Here is a 19,289-nt window from a genome sequence, read left to right on the forward strand (position 1 = left end):
GCCAAGAACAAAATGCATTAGGCCTCTACAACACAAATTCTCTTTTCAATTTCATCTCTGATGGAAATCTTTAACACATATATACTTTTATATTGTTATATAAAAACAAGCTTTTTCTAAGCCTAGAAAAAGAGTATAAGATATTCATATAAAACACTAAATGCAAATTTATTATATTTGAATCTCATATGATAACAACATGAAACAATTATTCCATAAAAAAGTTTTCTATAATAAATTGAACATAGCAATGGTCTTCACTGAATGATTGCTTTTTAAAGAATATTGTTAGCTCAGTTTCTACATGTAGTTTTAACTTTGTACAATATTTATACTGCAGCTGCAAGTGCACATACTTGTTAGAATTAGCATCCCTCATCCCAGTAAGACCTTGCTGCATGAAATGGGTGCCACCTTTCTGTCGTCTTTTCAACTTCTGTTGTTTGAATGAGAATATTTCCTCGTCTGAAGAACCCTACAAATGAAAAAAAAAAAATGTTGTACTGACTAAAATTTGTGATAAAAACTTAACAGAAACACAACAAAAATTAAAATCAATAGAGTTATGCTCATATAAAAAACATGCACTAATACATAGTATTAATTACTGGGAATTCTTTCAATGCCCAATATTTTAAAATATTTATAATTTCACAATTTTAAACATATTTTCAAAAGCACTAATTGGTTTATCCTACAGCTAATGCAGTAGTTTGTTGTAGGAAATGCAACATTTTCAAACTTTATTAGACAATAAAAGTATGAAACAAAAACCAAGCAAGAAGGAAACTACTAGAATTTTCTTCTTTCAACTGCAAGAATTCTTCAAAATCACAACACAGCAAGTTAAAATAATTTCAATAACAATATTAAATAAATGTTTGTCTGACACAGGTTATTTTTACAAGCATTAAAATTAATCATAATAACAATTCTACAAATATATTTGAAACATAAAAGTCAATTTGTATGAGTAATAACATTTGTAGTAATCTGATCTTTTAATGTTTTAATAAATAAAGAGAAATATACTTAAATAAAACAAAATGGCAAAACGAATGTTGAATTACTCACTGTAGAATCTAAATACTCATAAACAAATTTATCATAAAATAGTATTCCACGTTAACGAAAACAATCTTGCAACATCGTGTTATGAATAATAGCCTCTTTATTCTATAGCTTATAAGGCATTTGTTTTACAAAGGCTTCAATAAATGAGTCTATCAAGAGAAAAGACTAAATCTTAAGCCTGTAACTGATTTCCATATTGATCTGATCCAAAGAATTCCCTAATGTTTCTCAATCTGGTTTTTAAGATCAAATTGGTAAGATTGTTTACATATGAAAATAAGCTATACATTCAAGCACAGCTGTGACAGAAAGAATACAACTTATCCTGAAATAAGGATTTGTTTTCTGATTTGTTTAAAGGTAAGAGCAAGTTGGTTGGTTGGTTGGTTGATTTAGTGTTTTATGGCAAAAAGCAGCTAGGCTATCTATGCCAAACATCTGGTAAAAAGTTAAAATTAAAGCAAATTTAGTAAAATTCATAAAAGGAAATTAAGGTAAAACAAAACATAAATAGCATAAAACCAACGTTTACATCTAGTATACAACGTAAGGAGAAAAACTACAATAATACAAGTTGTGAAGGACTTCCTGGAGCAAAATTGTAATTATCATAACTCACCAAGAAGACTAACAGGCAAGAACAAAAACCACCATTAGTCACCTAAGTTGGCCTTTCCAGTCCTGGTTTCGAGTTATTTAATGTTACAGCCATTTCCTAATTTCAAATCGAACTAGATGGACTTTGATTCTTAAAAGGAAATCACATTAAAAAAGGTCTAATGTATAAATTAAAAAAAAATTAAATTACATTAAAAAGATTAATGGCCTTTAAAAAACTAAAAACATTACCAAGGTGGACAGTATCACCATCACCAATAACACTGTCTAACATTATGGGCAAACCTTGGGCGAGAACATGTTTAAAATGGTGCTATCGTTGAAAGTCATAATGACGGCAAGAAAGTAAAATGTGGGTTATTGTGACCTGAGTGTCACACAGACTACACACTGGTGCATCAGTTCCAGATAAAAGAAAACAATGAGTTAAAAAACTGTGACCAATGCATAGTCTAGTTAAAACAACTTCCTCTCTCTGATCCTTATGGAAGCAAGACAGCCAAAGTCCAACATAAGGTTTAATTTGGGAAAGCTTGTTTTCGCTTTACTCATTCCAAGTTGAATGCCAGCTGGCACAGAGCCGAGCCTTGAATACAGGACCATAATCCATGTATGGAACAAGCACAGTGGTGATAGTGTTAGAGAAGATGGATTTAGCTGCAGCGTCAGCAAGCTCGTTCCTGCAGATATCAACGTGACCTGGTATCTAGAAAAACTGGATAGAAGTAGATGTTAAAGAGAAATGATCCAGTCGGTTTTGAATATCAGCGAGAACACGGTGTGAACCAATGTGAAGAGATTCCAGGGCCAGTAGAGAACTAAGCAAGTCAGTATAAAGAGTGCAGTTTGAGTACTGCATAGCTTCTATGTCATCCAGAACAAGATAAATGGAGTACAGTTCAGCAGTAAACACAGAAGCAGTAGAGGGGATTCTGCATGCAACCACTGAACTACAACAAACCATAGCAGAGCCCACACAATCACCTGATTTTGAACCATCTTTATAGACAGGAACGGAAGGATGGTTCGAAAGATTATCAGCAAACAGTAGACAGTATTTCCAATTGGAAGTGACTGCTTTTCTCAGATGACTTAAAGATAGGTGACATTTGGGGACAATAAGAAGCCATGGTTGGATGGGCTGACCAGTGGATACAGCATAGTTACCCAAGGACAGACCTGCGTCTGGTTACGAAGCCAAAAGGAGCAATGGCAGATAATCTGTTCTGAAAAAGTATGGCCCACCGAGGAAAGAAAACACAACCCCAGGTGGGATACTTTGGTAAGGAACAAAGTTTCAAAGCATATTGTAAAAACACTTGCTAACGGTGGAGGTGCAAAGGAGGTTCATGAGACTATGTATAAGCTCTGAACTGGGAAAGTGCAGAAAGCCCCAGTGCAGAGCCAAAGTCCTTGATGACGAATGGGGTCCAACATCTTTAAGGCCAATAGTCTGGCAGAGCCATAGACCAGTGATCCATAGTCAAGTTTTGATCAAATGAGAGCATGATATATCTTTAGCATAGAACATTGATCCCCTCCCCAAGTGGTGGAAGAGAGGACATGGAAGATGTTCAATATTCTTGTATATTTGACCCATAGCTGCATCATGTGTGGTATAAAGGTCAGCTTGCAGTCAAAGAGAAGCCCCAAGAACTTTGTCTCAGGGACCACAGGCAGCACAATTTCACCGATACAGAGTTCAGGACCAGGTTGAACACACCCGTTGGCAGCAAAGTTGCATGCAAACGGTTTTAGAAAGAGAGAAGTTAAAGCCACTTGCTGTGGTCCACTTCAGAAAATGATTGAAAGCAGTCTGTAGCTGCTGCTCAATATACCTCATGAGATGTGAAAGTCATCCACATAGAGCCCTTTTGCAACAGTGAGAGGGAGTTGTTCGGTGATGGCATTAATTTTTATACTGAAAAGTGTGACACTCAAAACACAGCCTTGAGAGACTCCAAGTTCCCATACAAAAGAACAGGAACGTATCGAATCCACACAAACTTGGAATCTCCTGTACATTAAAATTGGGCAAATGGCCACATAACCCATATATATAGAGGTCTCGCAAAATGCCATACCTGCAAGTTGTATCATAAGCCTTCTCAATGTCAAAGAATATTGATACAAGATGTTGTCATTTGAGAAAGGCTTCTCTGATTGACATTGCAAGTTGAATCAGTCTTCATGGCTAAAAAGGTGGAGGAAAAAGCAGAAGTGCTGGATACCCAGCTAAAGCTTTCACCTGGAGTATCAGCAATGCTCCGGGTATCAGCTACTTCCTGGCCATCAGAGAGCAAGATCGAGAGGGGAACAGAATTATATTGTCCACTGACCTATCGAATCTTGTCCCATATGACTTTGGAACTGCTGGTATAAGATATACCAGTTGTGAACTTAATCCAAGATTCCTTCTGGCTTTGACATCTTACGCTAAAATAAGGGGTTCGATTCCCCTCGGTGGGCTCAGCAGATAGTCCAATGTGGCTTTGCTATAAGAAAAGACACGAAATTGATATCTTACACACTGAGCATGTGCACAGACCTGCTGGAAAGTGATGCAGTTTAAGAGTGTGGGATATCTACAAATAGCATCAGAGACCCGTTTTTAAGCCTTCCATGCCATGTGGCAAGCAGGATTTCACCATGGACGAGGATATAGTGGAAAACATGTTGAGGTTTTAGGAATACACTGAACAGCTGCTTGTATAATACAGTCAGTCATGGCTGCCACACAGTTTGCGTCATTCAGCTTCCACAGGGTAATGGGGGTCGGGTGGCATCGACCACGGCCAGTCTCTCTCAAAATTATAGGAAAATGATCACTGCCTCATAGATTATTGTAAACCCTTCATGAAAAATGGGAGAACAGTGAAGGGGAGCAAATTGAGAGATCAATAGAGTAAAAGTCTGACTAAGTGCATGAAAATAAGTAGAAGAACCAGTATTGAAAAGAGAAAGGTTGTGATTAGAGAGCATATTCTCTACAGACAGACCTCTCCTTATCAATATCAGCACTTCCCCAGAGAGGATGATGTCCATTAAAGTTCCCCTGGATTAAAAAGGAAGATGGTAACTGTTCAATGAGAGCATCAAGATATGATTGGTCAAGTCTCTCCAAGCAACAGGTAAAGAGAACAAACAGTGATGGTGTGACCCATAGAAACACAGATGGCGACGGCTTTCATGGGTATGTCAATTGGCAAAGACAGGGTGGGCACATGCTGATCATCCAACAGTGCCACCCTTCCATGCACTCATCCATCACACAGTCTGTCATTTCTGTACAAAGGAAACTTTCAAAAGGTGATTGTATCAGTAGGTTTCAAAATCAGCATTTTGATGTCATTCAGATTAGAATGCAAACCTCGACAGTTCCACTGTATCAAGGTGACTATTTTTATTTGCGTGTAGGTGAATTGGATAAAGTACCCTTTTACCTTATTGTCCTTATTCAAGGGAGGTCTATCGACCTCCATGGATCCTGCCCTGGGTTGATTGGGCAGGTCTTTGCTGTTGGAAGGGGATTGCAGTGATTGAAGATGTTAACAAATGATCGTTTTGCATTTTGGGGTGAGAGAAGATGTATCCCAGAAAATTCCTGTACCCAGAACCAAAGAATGTGGATCTTGGGGTTTGTTGAAATGTATGTAAGGGATAGAGATGGGTGTTGAAGTTGATTCATCAACATTTTTAACCATAGAGGTCAAAAGACTTTTCATTTGTTTTGAGAACAATTCTTTTGGAGGCACAGAGAGATCTGTCTGCACTCCCACTGTAGTTGTGGAATGAAGTGCAGCAGCATACATCCAAGGATAAATAATGCTATGAATCATTTTCAAATGCTGCACCTCTTTTTTCTCCAACCATTTAGGGCAAGAACAAAACTAGGACAGGTGAGAGCCATTGCAACTGATGCAATGATGGTCTGTTTCACACTCATAGCCATCATGGTCATTGCCACCACAACTAGCTCACATCAGGGAACCACATTGTGACATCTTTGAGTGACTGGCATTGTAAACATCAGAGAGTTTGGAATGTATGGCCGTACCCTGCAAATAAAATAACCTGCCTTGATGGTAGCAGATGGACGTAGTGATGTAAATTTCAGAATGAGGATATCGACCAGCATCGTAATTCCATCTTTGCGAGTAGAGATACGCCTCACTGCAGAAACTCCTCGAGTGGAGATACCAGCAAGAATCTCTGACTCAGGGATGTTCTTCAAATCCCTCTCAACAATAACTCCTCATAATGAATTCAAAGTAGCATGAGGTGTAACCTCAATAGATACATCCCCAATTGCCTTTGAATGCAAGAGGAGTTCACTGTGCTTGGATGTGGATGTTTCAACCAATATGTCTCCAGATCGAAGCTTCTTTACTGACTTTGGAGAGCCAGCAAATCCTTCTAGTCCTTTCTGAATAAAAATGGGGGACATTTCTCCTAAACATTTTTCTGAAAGAGAATGTAGTATAAGAAAATGAGGTACAACAAGTGGTACAGACATTGAAGATTGCTGTTCAGAATCTTCAAGATGTGTTCATTTACCTATGGACTATTTTTCCACTATTTTATTTAAGTTTTTATTTGGAGGATCCATAATAAAAAAGGGAAATTTCAGTGCCCAATGACCCCACCTACCATGGAGCCCTAGGAGGGAACGCACTACAATGTTAAACAAGGACACTGCAGAAATGCCATACCCAAACACCAGCATCAGATACAATGTCCACAACATCTGTTGAGAACATCCAACGCTGGTACTTGGTTGACTCTAGCCCAAGTGGACCAGCCCTTCTGACCCAAGAGAGACCACCCCAAGGCTACATATCTATAGGAATTCAAGGCTAAAGTGGTGTGTTAGGGTTGGACCCTTCAACCACCAGAATCCTCTCCACCCCTTCACGGGTAGTCATGCACTGCAAACACGTGGGTGGATGTTTAGATCCCTGAGGAGGTAAACTAAATGAACAGAACCTATCCCTGGGAGGTCCCCTCACCATGTACAGGAATCCACTCCAAGGGGGGTAAGAGTAGGAGCTCTTTAACTTCATCAAAACATACTTGTTTTGTATTACAATGAAAATGTGTCCTTTTTGTAGTCTGACATGTGTGTTATATATTCAAAGACAAGTTCTGAAGCTTTATGCACAACACTAGTAGGTATTCATTAAGAATATATAAGCATGCAGAACACAAAATCTGATCCCAACATCAGCAAACCTTAGGAGTATTAGAACTGATCCAATATTTCACTCTGGCTGCAAGCTTACTAAATCTGTATAAATATTTTTTATTCAGATGTTTAGGGGTGAGCTCTGTTGATCTCTTGACTCCTATATATTTGTAGTTGTAAGCCAGTAACAATGTAGTTTAATATCACTGTTTGTCAAATATGTAAGTTGTGAGAATACAGATCACTACTGGACAACAAAATTGTTTTAAGTAACAAGAAACAAAAACATCTTCATATCTGTAAATCCTCAGTATATAATATGATGTATCAATATGTGCACTGTTGCATAAACAATTCAAAATAAACCTTTCAATATAATTTAAATTATGAAATTTGCATCCAAGAAACCTTTGAATTTTCATCACTATCTTCTTGCTTTTCATCTGGCTGGCCTGCTTGTTTGACACCACCACTTATGAAGTTGATTGGAGCAGTCATATCACGTTTTGCTTTGGACCTAAAGCTGGGCCGTTCATTGTCATCACTATCTTCATCAGCCCAAATTCCTTTAAAAACAGAAAAATAAAAATGTGTTATGAGGTAAACTCAATAGCAGAAATCTTAATAAAAGCAAAAACAGAATTAGCACAGACATAATAAAAAGCATGTCTATTTACAATTGAAGAGCATGTTTCACATGCTTTGTTTATTTGCATTTAAGTACAAAGCCATACATATCTACACTTCGCCCACTAAAGGTATTAAAACTGGTTACTAGCATATAAACCCTCAAGTTTACCACTGAGCATTTATAGAGCCATATAACATGGTTGTTACGAGATAACAAAATTGAAGAAAAAAACTGCGTTTTACAAATACCTCATTTTTTCACGACCATCTATTGTCAAAAAACCATGTGAAACAGACAAAAAGAAAATAAATAAAGGGACACACAATGATAGCCCAAATGAAAGGAGAGGCTGATGAACAAACACTGAAACACTTGCCATTTCAATTGATACACAAAGACTCTTTCAAAAATGACAGGAAAGGGAGAGGGAAGAAAACAAACTATACAATCAGACAGTCTAGTCCTGCAGGCAATGGACTAACCAAACATCACATGTAAAGATGAAGGGACAATAAACCTTGGTAGAAAAAAAAACGTTGTGGAAGCAAGAATGTTGGAATGGGGCAGAGGAAAAGGTGGCCCAAGCACCAATCAACAAAGCAGAGGAAATTAGAATTGTACCAGCCAAAGAAATGGCACCAACAGGATATGAAAAAGGAGTGACATGTATCAAAAGAATGAAGAAAGGCAAACAGAAAAGTCTGATACCAGTCTTGGCCAAGAGCATGAACTACCACATAGAGATCCAAAGAAGAGAAGTTTAGTGTTAAGAATGGTGAAAACATTGAGAAAAGATGCATGCCCAACCTAGCAAACCCAGTGAAAATCCTTTAGGTGTAGAAAACACTTGCCTGGTCAAAAGAGGATTTATACCACCAAGTTCAGACCATGAGACAAGCCTAAAATAGCAGATCCAATGCAAAGAAACACTAAGTCTTGAATGGGTAACTCCCTCAGAGTTGATACAAGAAATGACTGGAAATGTCACAGTGGACCAACTGAATCATGAGAATCAGAAGGAAATGAGAAAATGTCTGATGGAGGATAGTAAAAAGCTCAAGGATGTTGATGTGCAGTAAATGCTTATCCAGAGCCAAATCATCCAAGTCATGTAGTTTTTCAGAGATTCCTCCTCTTCCAGCCCAATAGAAAGAGACCTGTGAAGAAATAGATATGTCATCAGAGCAAGGGGATGCACCCATTATTTTAGCACAGAGAAGCCGCCAATATAAATCCTAAAGAAGGGAAGTGTACACTTAAGGACAATGGAACCTGTCAAAGGTTCCACTGGTCCTACAATTTGATGTGAAAAAGACATGTGTCTATGTGACCTAAATAAATGAATGGTTAAAGGGAAACCAGAGTTCTAAAAAGGAAAAGAACCTCATATACAGGATGTAATAGAGAAGCACAAACCTTGGTCACAAGACATTCCATTTTTCATAAGTGAAATAGTGAAGTCCAATTGAGATAGAAGTTGAATAACATGTTCAAATGTACCAAATACAGAGCAAGTGTAAGAAAATATGTAGAAAGCTTAAGTTAGCACAGTCAAACAGGTTTCTGCATAAGAATGTAAGTATTAAAGGAGTCCACTTGAGAAAGGGGGAAGAGAAGTTTATCACCTATGTAATAATAGAACCTCAACTTCAATCTATGGACATGGTGGGTGAATCCCCTATAACTTGAATAGGAGATAAGCACAGATTGTTTTTGAATTTTGTGCAAAGCTACACAAGGGCTATCTGCACTACCCATCCCTAATTTAGCAGTGTAAGACTAGAGGGAAGGCAGCTAGTCATCACCATCCACTGCCAACTCTTGGGCTACTCTTTTACCAACAAATAGTGGGATTGACCATCACTACTTAATGCTCCCATGGCTGAAAAGGCGAGCATGTTTGGTGTGACAGGGATTTGAATCCACAACCCTCAGATTATGAGTTGAGTGTTTTAACCACCTGGCCATGCCAGGCCTACTCCACAGATAAAGCTGTGACTAGAGCAAACCCCGTTAGAGAACACAGCCAGTCAAAATCATCCTTGTCCTGACCACGGTCATTCTGGGGAGAAGGAACATTTGCTGAACAGAAGGGAGGAAGAGACCAGTATGCATGAACAAACCCACAACAGTGGCTGTCAAATTCTCCACAGACAATGAGCCCCTCATAAGCCACAACAGACATAGGTCCCAGGTCGGTAACATTGTCCCTAACACAATATGAAGTAAAAATTACCATCATATAATGGGTAAGCAGAAAAAAAAGCAAAATTTAAAATTTCTATTTTGTAAACTATTGTAAATTTTATGCAACTAATTAATAATGTTTAAAAAAACTCCATTCTAGACAATGCTGAAGAAAAGAATGACTATTTTGGAGGCCTATTGATACTTGATGATATCATTGCATTAAATACATAAATTTTTAGGTTAGCATAGGGCTAGTGACATGCAATCCTCATAGGCACATATGCAAGAGATTAAGCTATTCTGTGTAAATAGGTATCATTTTGGAACTGGCTTTTTAATAGAAAAAAAAGAAAAGGATAGTAAGCTTTAGTTGAGAATTATCCTGTCTTTGCTGATATGGTACTCAGAAGTGTATCTGCTTGTTTTATTCTAGCTTAACAAATTCAGTCCAATTATTTGTGCAAGCTGATTAAAGCTTTAACAAATTATGTTGTTATTTTTTGCACTGAATTATTGTTAGTTTCACAACTCATGTATTTTAAGCTGGTTTTTGGAAACTTGTTTGCATTACTTTCTCAACTTAAGAGCTAGAGTAAATAAAAATAAAAATAAATATAAATTTGCTTTATTTTGCAAAAAATACATACACAAATCTTGTATAGAATGTAAAGTATATGTTGTATACAACAGCTGCCATAGATAAATGTGAATTTTTTCCATTCTTATCATCAGTAGGATTTTCTTTTAGATTTCCAAACAGTAATGACACTTAATACGTTTACTCATTGAAACACAATTAGTTACTTAGTTATTCCATGTACATTCATGGCTGTACAGAAGTGGTAAAAAGGCATCTCACAGACAAAAGTCTTGTACCTCTGTACTCTATATTAAGGGTTTGTTTTTTTTAAAGTAAAAGACAGTCATGATTTCTGTAAAACTCCAGAGTGGAGACTGAAGAAGTATAGTTTTAAAAGTTAATATAACTTCGAGATTTAGGTTTTGGTACCATGTACTTAAATATATTTTATTTGCTTCCGTAAATTATCTTCAAGTATTGAGACTTAAACTTAAGTACAATGTACAAGTGCTTTCAATAAGATTTGCTTTTAGTGCTATACCTTCTATGAGTGAATACCATTACTGTTTTTGAAATAATTTGTGATAATTTCTTTTAATGCAATAACTCAGTAAACAAGTTGCTGAAGAAAAGTAAATACAGTTAAAAACTCTTTATAGTCCAGCACCATTAGGACCTGACAAGTGCCAGAATACAGAAAATGATGGGCCACTGAATTTGCCCCCCAAAAACCCTTTATGTAAAAATTTGTATTTAATAAAGCTTAAAACAGAAAACAATACAGGTACTGTACTATCATTAATGTTGCTAGATATACTTTTTGTTTTAAGAAACATGACTCTTAAAATTGAAAAGCTGTATTGTCCTTTTATTTATAGGTGTACAATGCTGTTGAAACTTAACCATATATATTACAGTTCAGCAAAATAAAAAAAAACAAAGTAAATTTACTTTTAATGTTGCCATATGTCTACACATAAGGTTCAAAATGTGTTGGCCACAGAATGCTAGACTAAAGAGTTTCAACTGAATTAGAGTAAGTATTACTTCACTTTATGAAGATCTCAGCATGCTTAGTGAGTGGTCAAGCAAATGAAAAATGTCTTACAGACTATGTTTCATCCATTGAATCTGTAGAAAACTAAAATAATATGTATCATTACAGAGAAAAGCATAAGTGCATCAACTACATCATTTGGCTGCAATTATGACTAAAACTAAGTTGTGAAGCACATCTTCTACAGAACTTAACCTTTATATAGAGCTCAACTTTTATCATTCTGCATATGATTCTTGTTAAACCTTATGCACAGTATTCAGTGTACTGTTTGGTTTCCTTCTTATTGGAAATATACTGATATGCTGAAAAGAACAGTGATAAAGATTACTAAACTAGCACTTGCTTTGTTACTTCTGTATTACAATCAATAAATCATAAAAGTCCAAATCAAAAAGTCTTGATTAGATACTTAATGATCTATGAAATGAGGGTGATATTGGATTATAATTGTTTGTTGTTGCTGGAAAGATACATGTTAATGAAGTTACTTTTATCTGGTTTGGTGTATTCACATTATTCCATCTATCTGGCGAGTTGGATTGTTCTTAGCAGTATACATTAATATACTCTTACAACCAAATTATCATACTGTTTTATGTTAACCTAGGATGCCATGTTTTCATTATTTATAGATAGCTTCATTAGAAAATATAGAATCCTATACAAAATTAACTATTTCTGTCGCTAAATGTACTTGTATTCATATTTCAACTCCACTGTTTGATGAGAATCTTCTATGTAAAAATGAGATACAAGTTACATTTATTTTTCAGTTCTAAATCTCACAATAAATTAATATTTTGAAAGTACTGTTATTTATTCCTGTCTTTAGTTATTCCAAGTGTTATGGTTTAAAATATCATTCTCTCAAATGGAAATATTAAAATATTTAATATAATTTGTATTGAATAATTTATGTCAAATTCCAGCATTACCCATAAATTAGTGCAATCCTCAACAAATATTTTCATATCTAGGAGCCAGCCTAAAATCTTAGGAGCCATGTCCAATATAGAATAGTTATGGAATATAGTTTGAGTAAGTTGTGTGATAATGATATTATAACATATATTAAAATTAAATCTGTATACATACTAAAATAGTAGACTAAATAAATATAAATATTGAAGTTTAATGAATGAAAGTAATTTAAAATCATCACTGCAATATAAACAAGTCAAGCAGGTTGTTTCAGAACAGGTCTGATCAACTAATCACTACAACACTATTCCAAGCAAAATAATTGGCCTAATTTTTTTTTAGCTACACACATACACAAAAGAACAACAACTTTCACTATATTTTGCTGTGCTATGCTGGAAAAAAAAATGTACAAGTTATATATCGAAAGCATTTAGAGGCTTAGAGAGACTACTGGAAGGATTATATATATTTTAGTTCTGGAGAACATTTAGTAATATTAACCTGAAAATTTCCCATAACTTATACAAAGTTTTCAAATTCAAGTCTACACTTGTTTCCAAGATAGAATTTCCTCTTCCTTTACATTATAACCTCCAAAATAATGTCATTGAGAAGAATATCTAAAATTTAATTAAGATTTTGATTAATATGTACATAAATGCAAAGAAATTACACTTAGTTCAGCTAATACTTGGTACTTATAATTTTAAAAAACACAATGCAGGAAATCTAAAGTACATGAATGGCCTACTGTCAGCTTACTTGTTCTTGTAGTAAATTAATCAACATCAGTGGATATGGTAATTATGAAATAAACTCAAAAGTAAAATCAGAACTAACAAATGCTGTATCAACTTTCAAGCATCAAAATTATTACCCTTAGACAAACCATCCAAAACCAGTGCAAGTTGTATTGTCAAATTAAGAAATTAGGTTAATTTTACATAGATAAAGCAAAGCAGGTGGAATGGAGTAAAAAATTAAACAGAGCATTTTTTTCACAATTTTATCAATGAATGTTTTATATTCAAAATGATATAGATTGAATTTTTTAATAAGGAACAAAAAGCACTAACAAAAAAGAAATAGATAAATTTAGTATTATTAGTTCTCAACTAATTTCAGTTTCATATGATCCTAAAGCCTATATATTTTTTCACATATTTGCTCTTTTCAACAGTGTAGATTGTAGTAGTTCAGACACTTAGTTAACAAGCTTTAACTAACTAATATATCATCACGTGATACACGCTAACAAATATAATTCAATCTCTTAATGAGAATTTGAAATCCCCATTATTTTTCAATAAATTTGCCATTATAACTCTGTTATCATCATACAAAGTTTTTTTTTATTGTAATTCAATGAAAAGATCAACAAATCTATTATACACATAAAAGTTGCACAGTTTAATTTATTTCATATATTATTTACAAATATCACCAAAAACTATTACCATATATTTGCTGTTGTTTTGATTGTTGATGTTTAACCCGATTTGGATTAAACTCATTTTCAATGTCCCAATCAGTGATTTCAAATTTTTCAACATCATCCATTTTCCAGGCTACTGAAAAGTAAAATATAAAATCTATTAAATTTTTCAAACAAACCATTTTTTTTATAAAAGTATAGTATATTTATAAATGTATAGTATATACATTTTCAAGCAGAGTTTGATTGTTAAACAATAAAGTTTAAACATTTCTTCTAACAAGAATAAAGAGGTGAATATATAATCTACAGCAAAATTGATAAGAATATAATCAAAAACACCTCAGGTGTAAACAAAGGTGCAGCTGAAAAACGTTTTAAAGTCCGACTTAAAGGAATAAAATCAAAACCAGCAGCCAAACTAGTAGCTACACTTGTATCATAGATAACAACTTTACAGCAAATATTTATTATTTAGTCAGTTTTTTTATTTAATTCTTATAAGTGTTGCTATCAGTTGGCTGTCAATTTTGATTTTATTCCTTTAAGTCACACTTTAAAACCTTTTACAGCTGCACCTTAGTTTACACCTAAGGTGTTTTTGATTAGATATAATTTTTGTCAATACACAACAAATAATAAAGTGACACTCAATAGTAATCAACACTAGCTTTAGAATCACAACCCAATTATTTAATAGACCTACACTTTACAGATCTAACCAGACTCTTTTCAAATATATGTTGGTAGTTTCTTCTCTAATACAGTGTCATAATTTCTTTTATAGCCACACCATTAAGTCTAAATTAACAGTTTGTCATCTCCATGTGCATTCAATAGAGCTGAATCATGCATATTTATGCTAACTACTTAACCTAATATCACAAAGTTGGCAATGAATAATAACCATCCACTCATATTATTCTTTTGAAAACTTAAGTTATAAACTGCTAATCTCATCTGCTTGGCCTAACCAACAAATATGTATCTGCACTTCCTTTCACACTATAATTTTGCTGCTAAGTCAGCAGCCAATAATCCAAAAGACAGAAATTAAAAATGGTTCACTTTAAAATGAAGTTGTAGTATGAATTTTAGACTGATTGCTCAACTTTTTGTGTAGGTACGTGGAATGATTTTGGTAAAATTTGAGATGTTATTAAATAATTTTGCACATGTGACTTATATTTGACCCTTATTGTAGGCTATAAAGGTCTATCAGTACACCAAATTTCAAAGAAATCAATAAGTTAAGTTTGATCAAATAAAGTTTCCTTACTTTCGGTAAAAAATACAATCAAAGTTGGAGATTTTACACCTCCTGTATTTCTTACACAATTGGCTTGATAGTTAATATGTTAAGTAAAAGCCTAATAGAGCATATTTACTGAAAATATGTGATAGTTTGAATTATCATATTCCGAGATATAGAAAAATGAAAAAATCACTAAATAATCATTCCTGTTAATAAAACACAGTGTGTCCTGTAGATTGTTTTGCCTGCAAGGCACACTACTGTATGTATGGATAAGAAAAATTATTCTTGTTTTAAATGCTACAGTATTTACAGAAATCTTGTGGTATACTCACACTGAACTTTTACAGAAATGATAATATACTCTTCAAAAAAAGAAATGCAAAAGGGATATTTTTGTTATTTTAAAGAGAAATATATGTAATAACGTTACAAGCTCAGAGTATGTGATGTTACACGTGTTAAGGCACTGATTGTCAGACCAAAATGACAATAAAAGTTGTGCACTTTGAAAACGGAGGAAAACATCGGATTTTTCGCCAAAACGCATTCGTGTCCAATAAATTTGTTTGAGAGATCTGCATGTTCTACAAGTGCAACATGTGCAAAATCCCTATAAAAGCGATGGGTTCTCGGTTTCCATAGCTCAGTGTTAAGCAACCAACACACAATACAGTTATGCCAAGACTGACTGAAGCACGACGCAACAACGCCATTGGTTGCTTGGAAGCAGGCGAATCTCGATCAGATGTTGCCAGAGCTGTGAATGTCCACCCAAGCACCATCACAAAGCTATGGAATTGTCACCAACAACATGGATTAACTTGTGACCGTCCACGATCTGGCAGACCTCGTGTGACCACGCCCGCACAAGATCGCTACATCCGGTTACGTCACCTTCGGGATAGGACCACCAGTGTGACGTCTACTGCCTCAACCATACCAGGGCTGCGTAGGATTTCCGATCAGACCGTACACAACTGTCGACGAGATTCTTAGGCCTCGTGTGCAACCCATCATGGTGAACGTCAATGACATTTTTCAACATGACAACGCCTGTCCTCACACAGCCCGACTCACCACTGTCTTTTTAAGACACCACAACATCAACGTTCTTCCCTGGCCCTCCAGATCACCAGATTTAAACCACATCAAACATCTTTGGGACGAGTTGGACCGACGTCTGCGATGGCAAAAACCTCAACCAAAGACTCTACCTCAGCTTGCAGCAGCTTTGCAGGCTGAGTGGACAGCCATTCCACAGGATGTGATTCGTCATCTCATCGCTTCCATGGGCAGGAGATGCCAAGCAGTTATTGATGCTCACGGGGGGCATACTCGTTATTGACGTTGAGTGACGTTAAACTTCAACTAGTGAGCGTGGACTTCGCCTTTGCAGACTTTGGATGTTCAGCAGCGAATGTGCAAAGTTTCACATGTCATACAGAACTACCCAGAATAAACATGTTAACAATATGTCTCAAATTTTGCCTTTTGCATTTCTTTTTTTGAAGAGTATAATTATAATTAGTAAACTGTAAAATGCAAATTATATAGTATTTATAGCCACAGACTCATCATTCATCAGACATTCCTTGTGTTAAATTATCTCACATTATTTTTAAATTTGAAGCTAGGTTTATTAATAAAAAGAACAAGCAGAACAAACTGTAATCGTAATACGTTTTGCCTATATTAGTGCCACACTTTTTAGTGAAGAGCAATCAGTCATAGTACTCGAAGCAAACTATTTTTACACTCTTGTAAATAAAGTTACATCCTAATTTTCTCTTTAATGTTAGTTTCATCCAGTTATGTCAAGCAAAGCAGAGCTGAGTATAAAATTAGGTACAGGCATTCTTCAAATATGTTCTATACGTTTCACATCATGCTGGTGTATTATCTAATTTCAAGGAAAACTTCATCTATGGACATATTTCCTGCTAAACAAGTTCACCAATCCAAACTTGGTATACTAGCTTAGTAGTCCAAAAGCAAACCAAATCCATATTAAACACTTCACTCATATTGAAAAATAAAAGCATTTTATAGAATAGTCCCTGTATCATTACTGCTGCAGCTATTGTGAAAAGTGAAAATTGAAGAAAACTTATGCAGCAACAAAATTCTACAAGTCAACAATCGTAAATAAAATGTTCAGCACTTTGATTTGTTTCTCCAAAATAATCAAAATACACAATAATAAAATACTAAGCTATAATAGAGAAAATAAAGATATTGTTATTATTTTAAGTACCCTGCTCTTTCTAATTCATACTATTTAACTTATAGTTTCAACTATAGTTAGAATACGCACTTAAGTTTGAATAAAAAATCATTTTCATAGTTAAAATATTTTTCAGAATATTTCTTACTTCTTGTGTAGAATATAGTTTTCCATAAAAGCAAAATTCAAGATTATTATTCAATTTAATACAATAAATTTATCAAATTCAGACAGTCAAAATCTTAACCACACCTCTACTGTGAAATGAGTTGTTCTGAACAAAAAGTGATGCAACTGTTTTGCATTTCTGTCATGTTTTTTCAATGAACTTCTTCATCTCACTTCCAATTTAATTCCTTTGTTTAACAACAGCTATTTTGTTCACTTTTAGCAAGTTTGTGTGGGTTTCTTGCATTTTAAAAAGAAAGAAAGTTGTGGGAGTGAAGTCTCTCTAAAATAAATTGCAAAACTTTTAAGATAAGACATATAAGTGCATTACAAGAGATTCAACATGAAAGCTCATTATGAACTGAGAGCTTGCTCTTACTTGTAGACTTGCACTGGATGTATTGGGCTTTCATCAAAGACAGAGCTTGGTATGCAATATGCCTCTCAAAAAATTAATCAAATTTCACTTCTACATACAGTAGTGGTTAAAATATTATATATATTTTAGTTATTATATGTATTGTTTATTAAGTTTGTTATTTTAATATACAGACTTAGGACTAACTTAAAATAATAAGCTAACTGGAACTTTTGAGATATTATTCAGACTACATCCAACAGTTTCAATAATAGAAAACAAGTACTAAACTAATGAGTTAATACATTTTCATCATTATAATTATTTATTTACTGACATCACATACTCTCAGTTAGACCTATACAGTAAATCAGTTACATTGCTCACTAGATTAATCTTTAGTAATAATTGGAAACTTGCTCTGATCAGGTTTTACTGACAACTCACATCATGTCTAAAACTCATTCTATTGTAACATCAGTTAGATTTGGAGATGTTAATTTTCCAGAATTCTACAATTTTTCTTTTATTAAGTTTGATTTTCTGTTGAATATTTCTCTAGTTAACATTAAAATATTTTGCAATTATTAGTAGTAATAAAAACCAAAGTCATATAATGGTGTGATATTACCAACTTCCTAACTAAAGAACTTTGCTTTTACATATAAATTTCCTGTGAATCATATGATCTTACTTTATAAGTGTTTGTATATTTCTCCCATATTATAATTTAGCATAAGTGCAACATACATGCTTCTTCTCATTAAAATAATGCAGCCATTACAATATTAGCTTACAGTCAGAGTTAAGGACTTCCCAGTAAAACCTGGACTGTCTTAGTTTCCAGTTTTATTTTTCATTACAATCAAAAACAGTAGAAGGATTAAATTCTTCCAGTCCTTCTGTATTTTAATGTAAGTTTGGTGCATACAGTTTGCCATTATAAACTCTTCTCTATATTTTACTCAGAGTCAAAGAATCACTTTACAAATAGGTTATACATTTTATGTTTTATTGAGCAAAGATAATGAATGTAAAACAGCACAAATCATTTGAACCATATTCCACAATTTCTGGGGTAGTTGTTCCCAGTTGTTATGCTAGTACATGTGACATATTTATACAATATTTATTTCTTCAAACTTATTATACATATCCTACAAAACTGTATCCAAGGGTCGCAGGTTCAAATCCCCATCACTTTATAACCTGCTCGCCCTTTCAGCTGTGGGGGTCTTATAATGTTATGGTCAATCCCACTATTCGTTGGTAAAAAAAGTAGCCCAAGTGTTGGCAGTGGATGGTGATGACTAGCTGCTTTTCCCCTTTCTCATTTAACATACAATTTAAATTGCTGCAGGGCTATTACATTGTCTCTATGTACGGAAAAGAGAATGTCCCAATTTTTAGGTTGGAAATATGGTAATCCTACTACATCATACATATGAATTAACACTTAACTGCTTATAAGTTAAACTTGAGTCTAAGGACAGTGAAGTAGTGATATACTCATGTGTAGTCACACAGAAATTTTGTTGAAGAATAAAAGGAAACTAATTCATTACTTAATAGCCAATTTTGTTA

General features: G+C 34.4%; 1 protein-coding gene across 1 annotated transcript in view; it reads right to left on the minus strand.

Annotated features, from left to right (window-relative positions):
* Nucleotides 1-19,289, minus strand: part of LOC143232459 (tuftelin-interacting protein 11-like) — a 75,611-nt gene that overhangs the window by 39,095 nt on the left and 17,227 nt on the right. The window contains 3 exon segments of the mRNA XM_076467941.1: nt 357-475; nt 7,286-7,443; nt 13,720-13,833. Coding sequence (XP_076324056.1) covers nt 357-475; nt 7,286-7,443; nt 13,720-13,833 — 391 coding nt within the window.

This window comes from Tachypleus tridentatus, chromosome 11 (assembly GCF_004210375.1).
Source record: "Tachypleus tridentatus isolate NWPU-2018 chromosome 11, ASM421037v1, whole genome shotgun sequence".
Classification (NCBI taxonomy): Eukaryota; Metazoa; Arthropoda; class Merostomata; order Xiphosura; family Limulidae; genus Tachypleus; species Tachypleus tridentatus.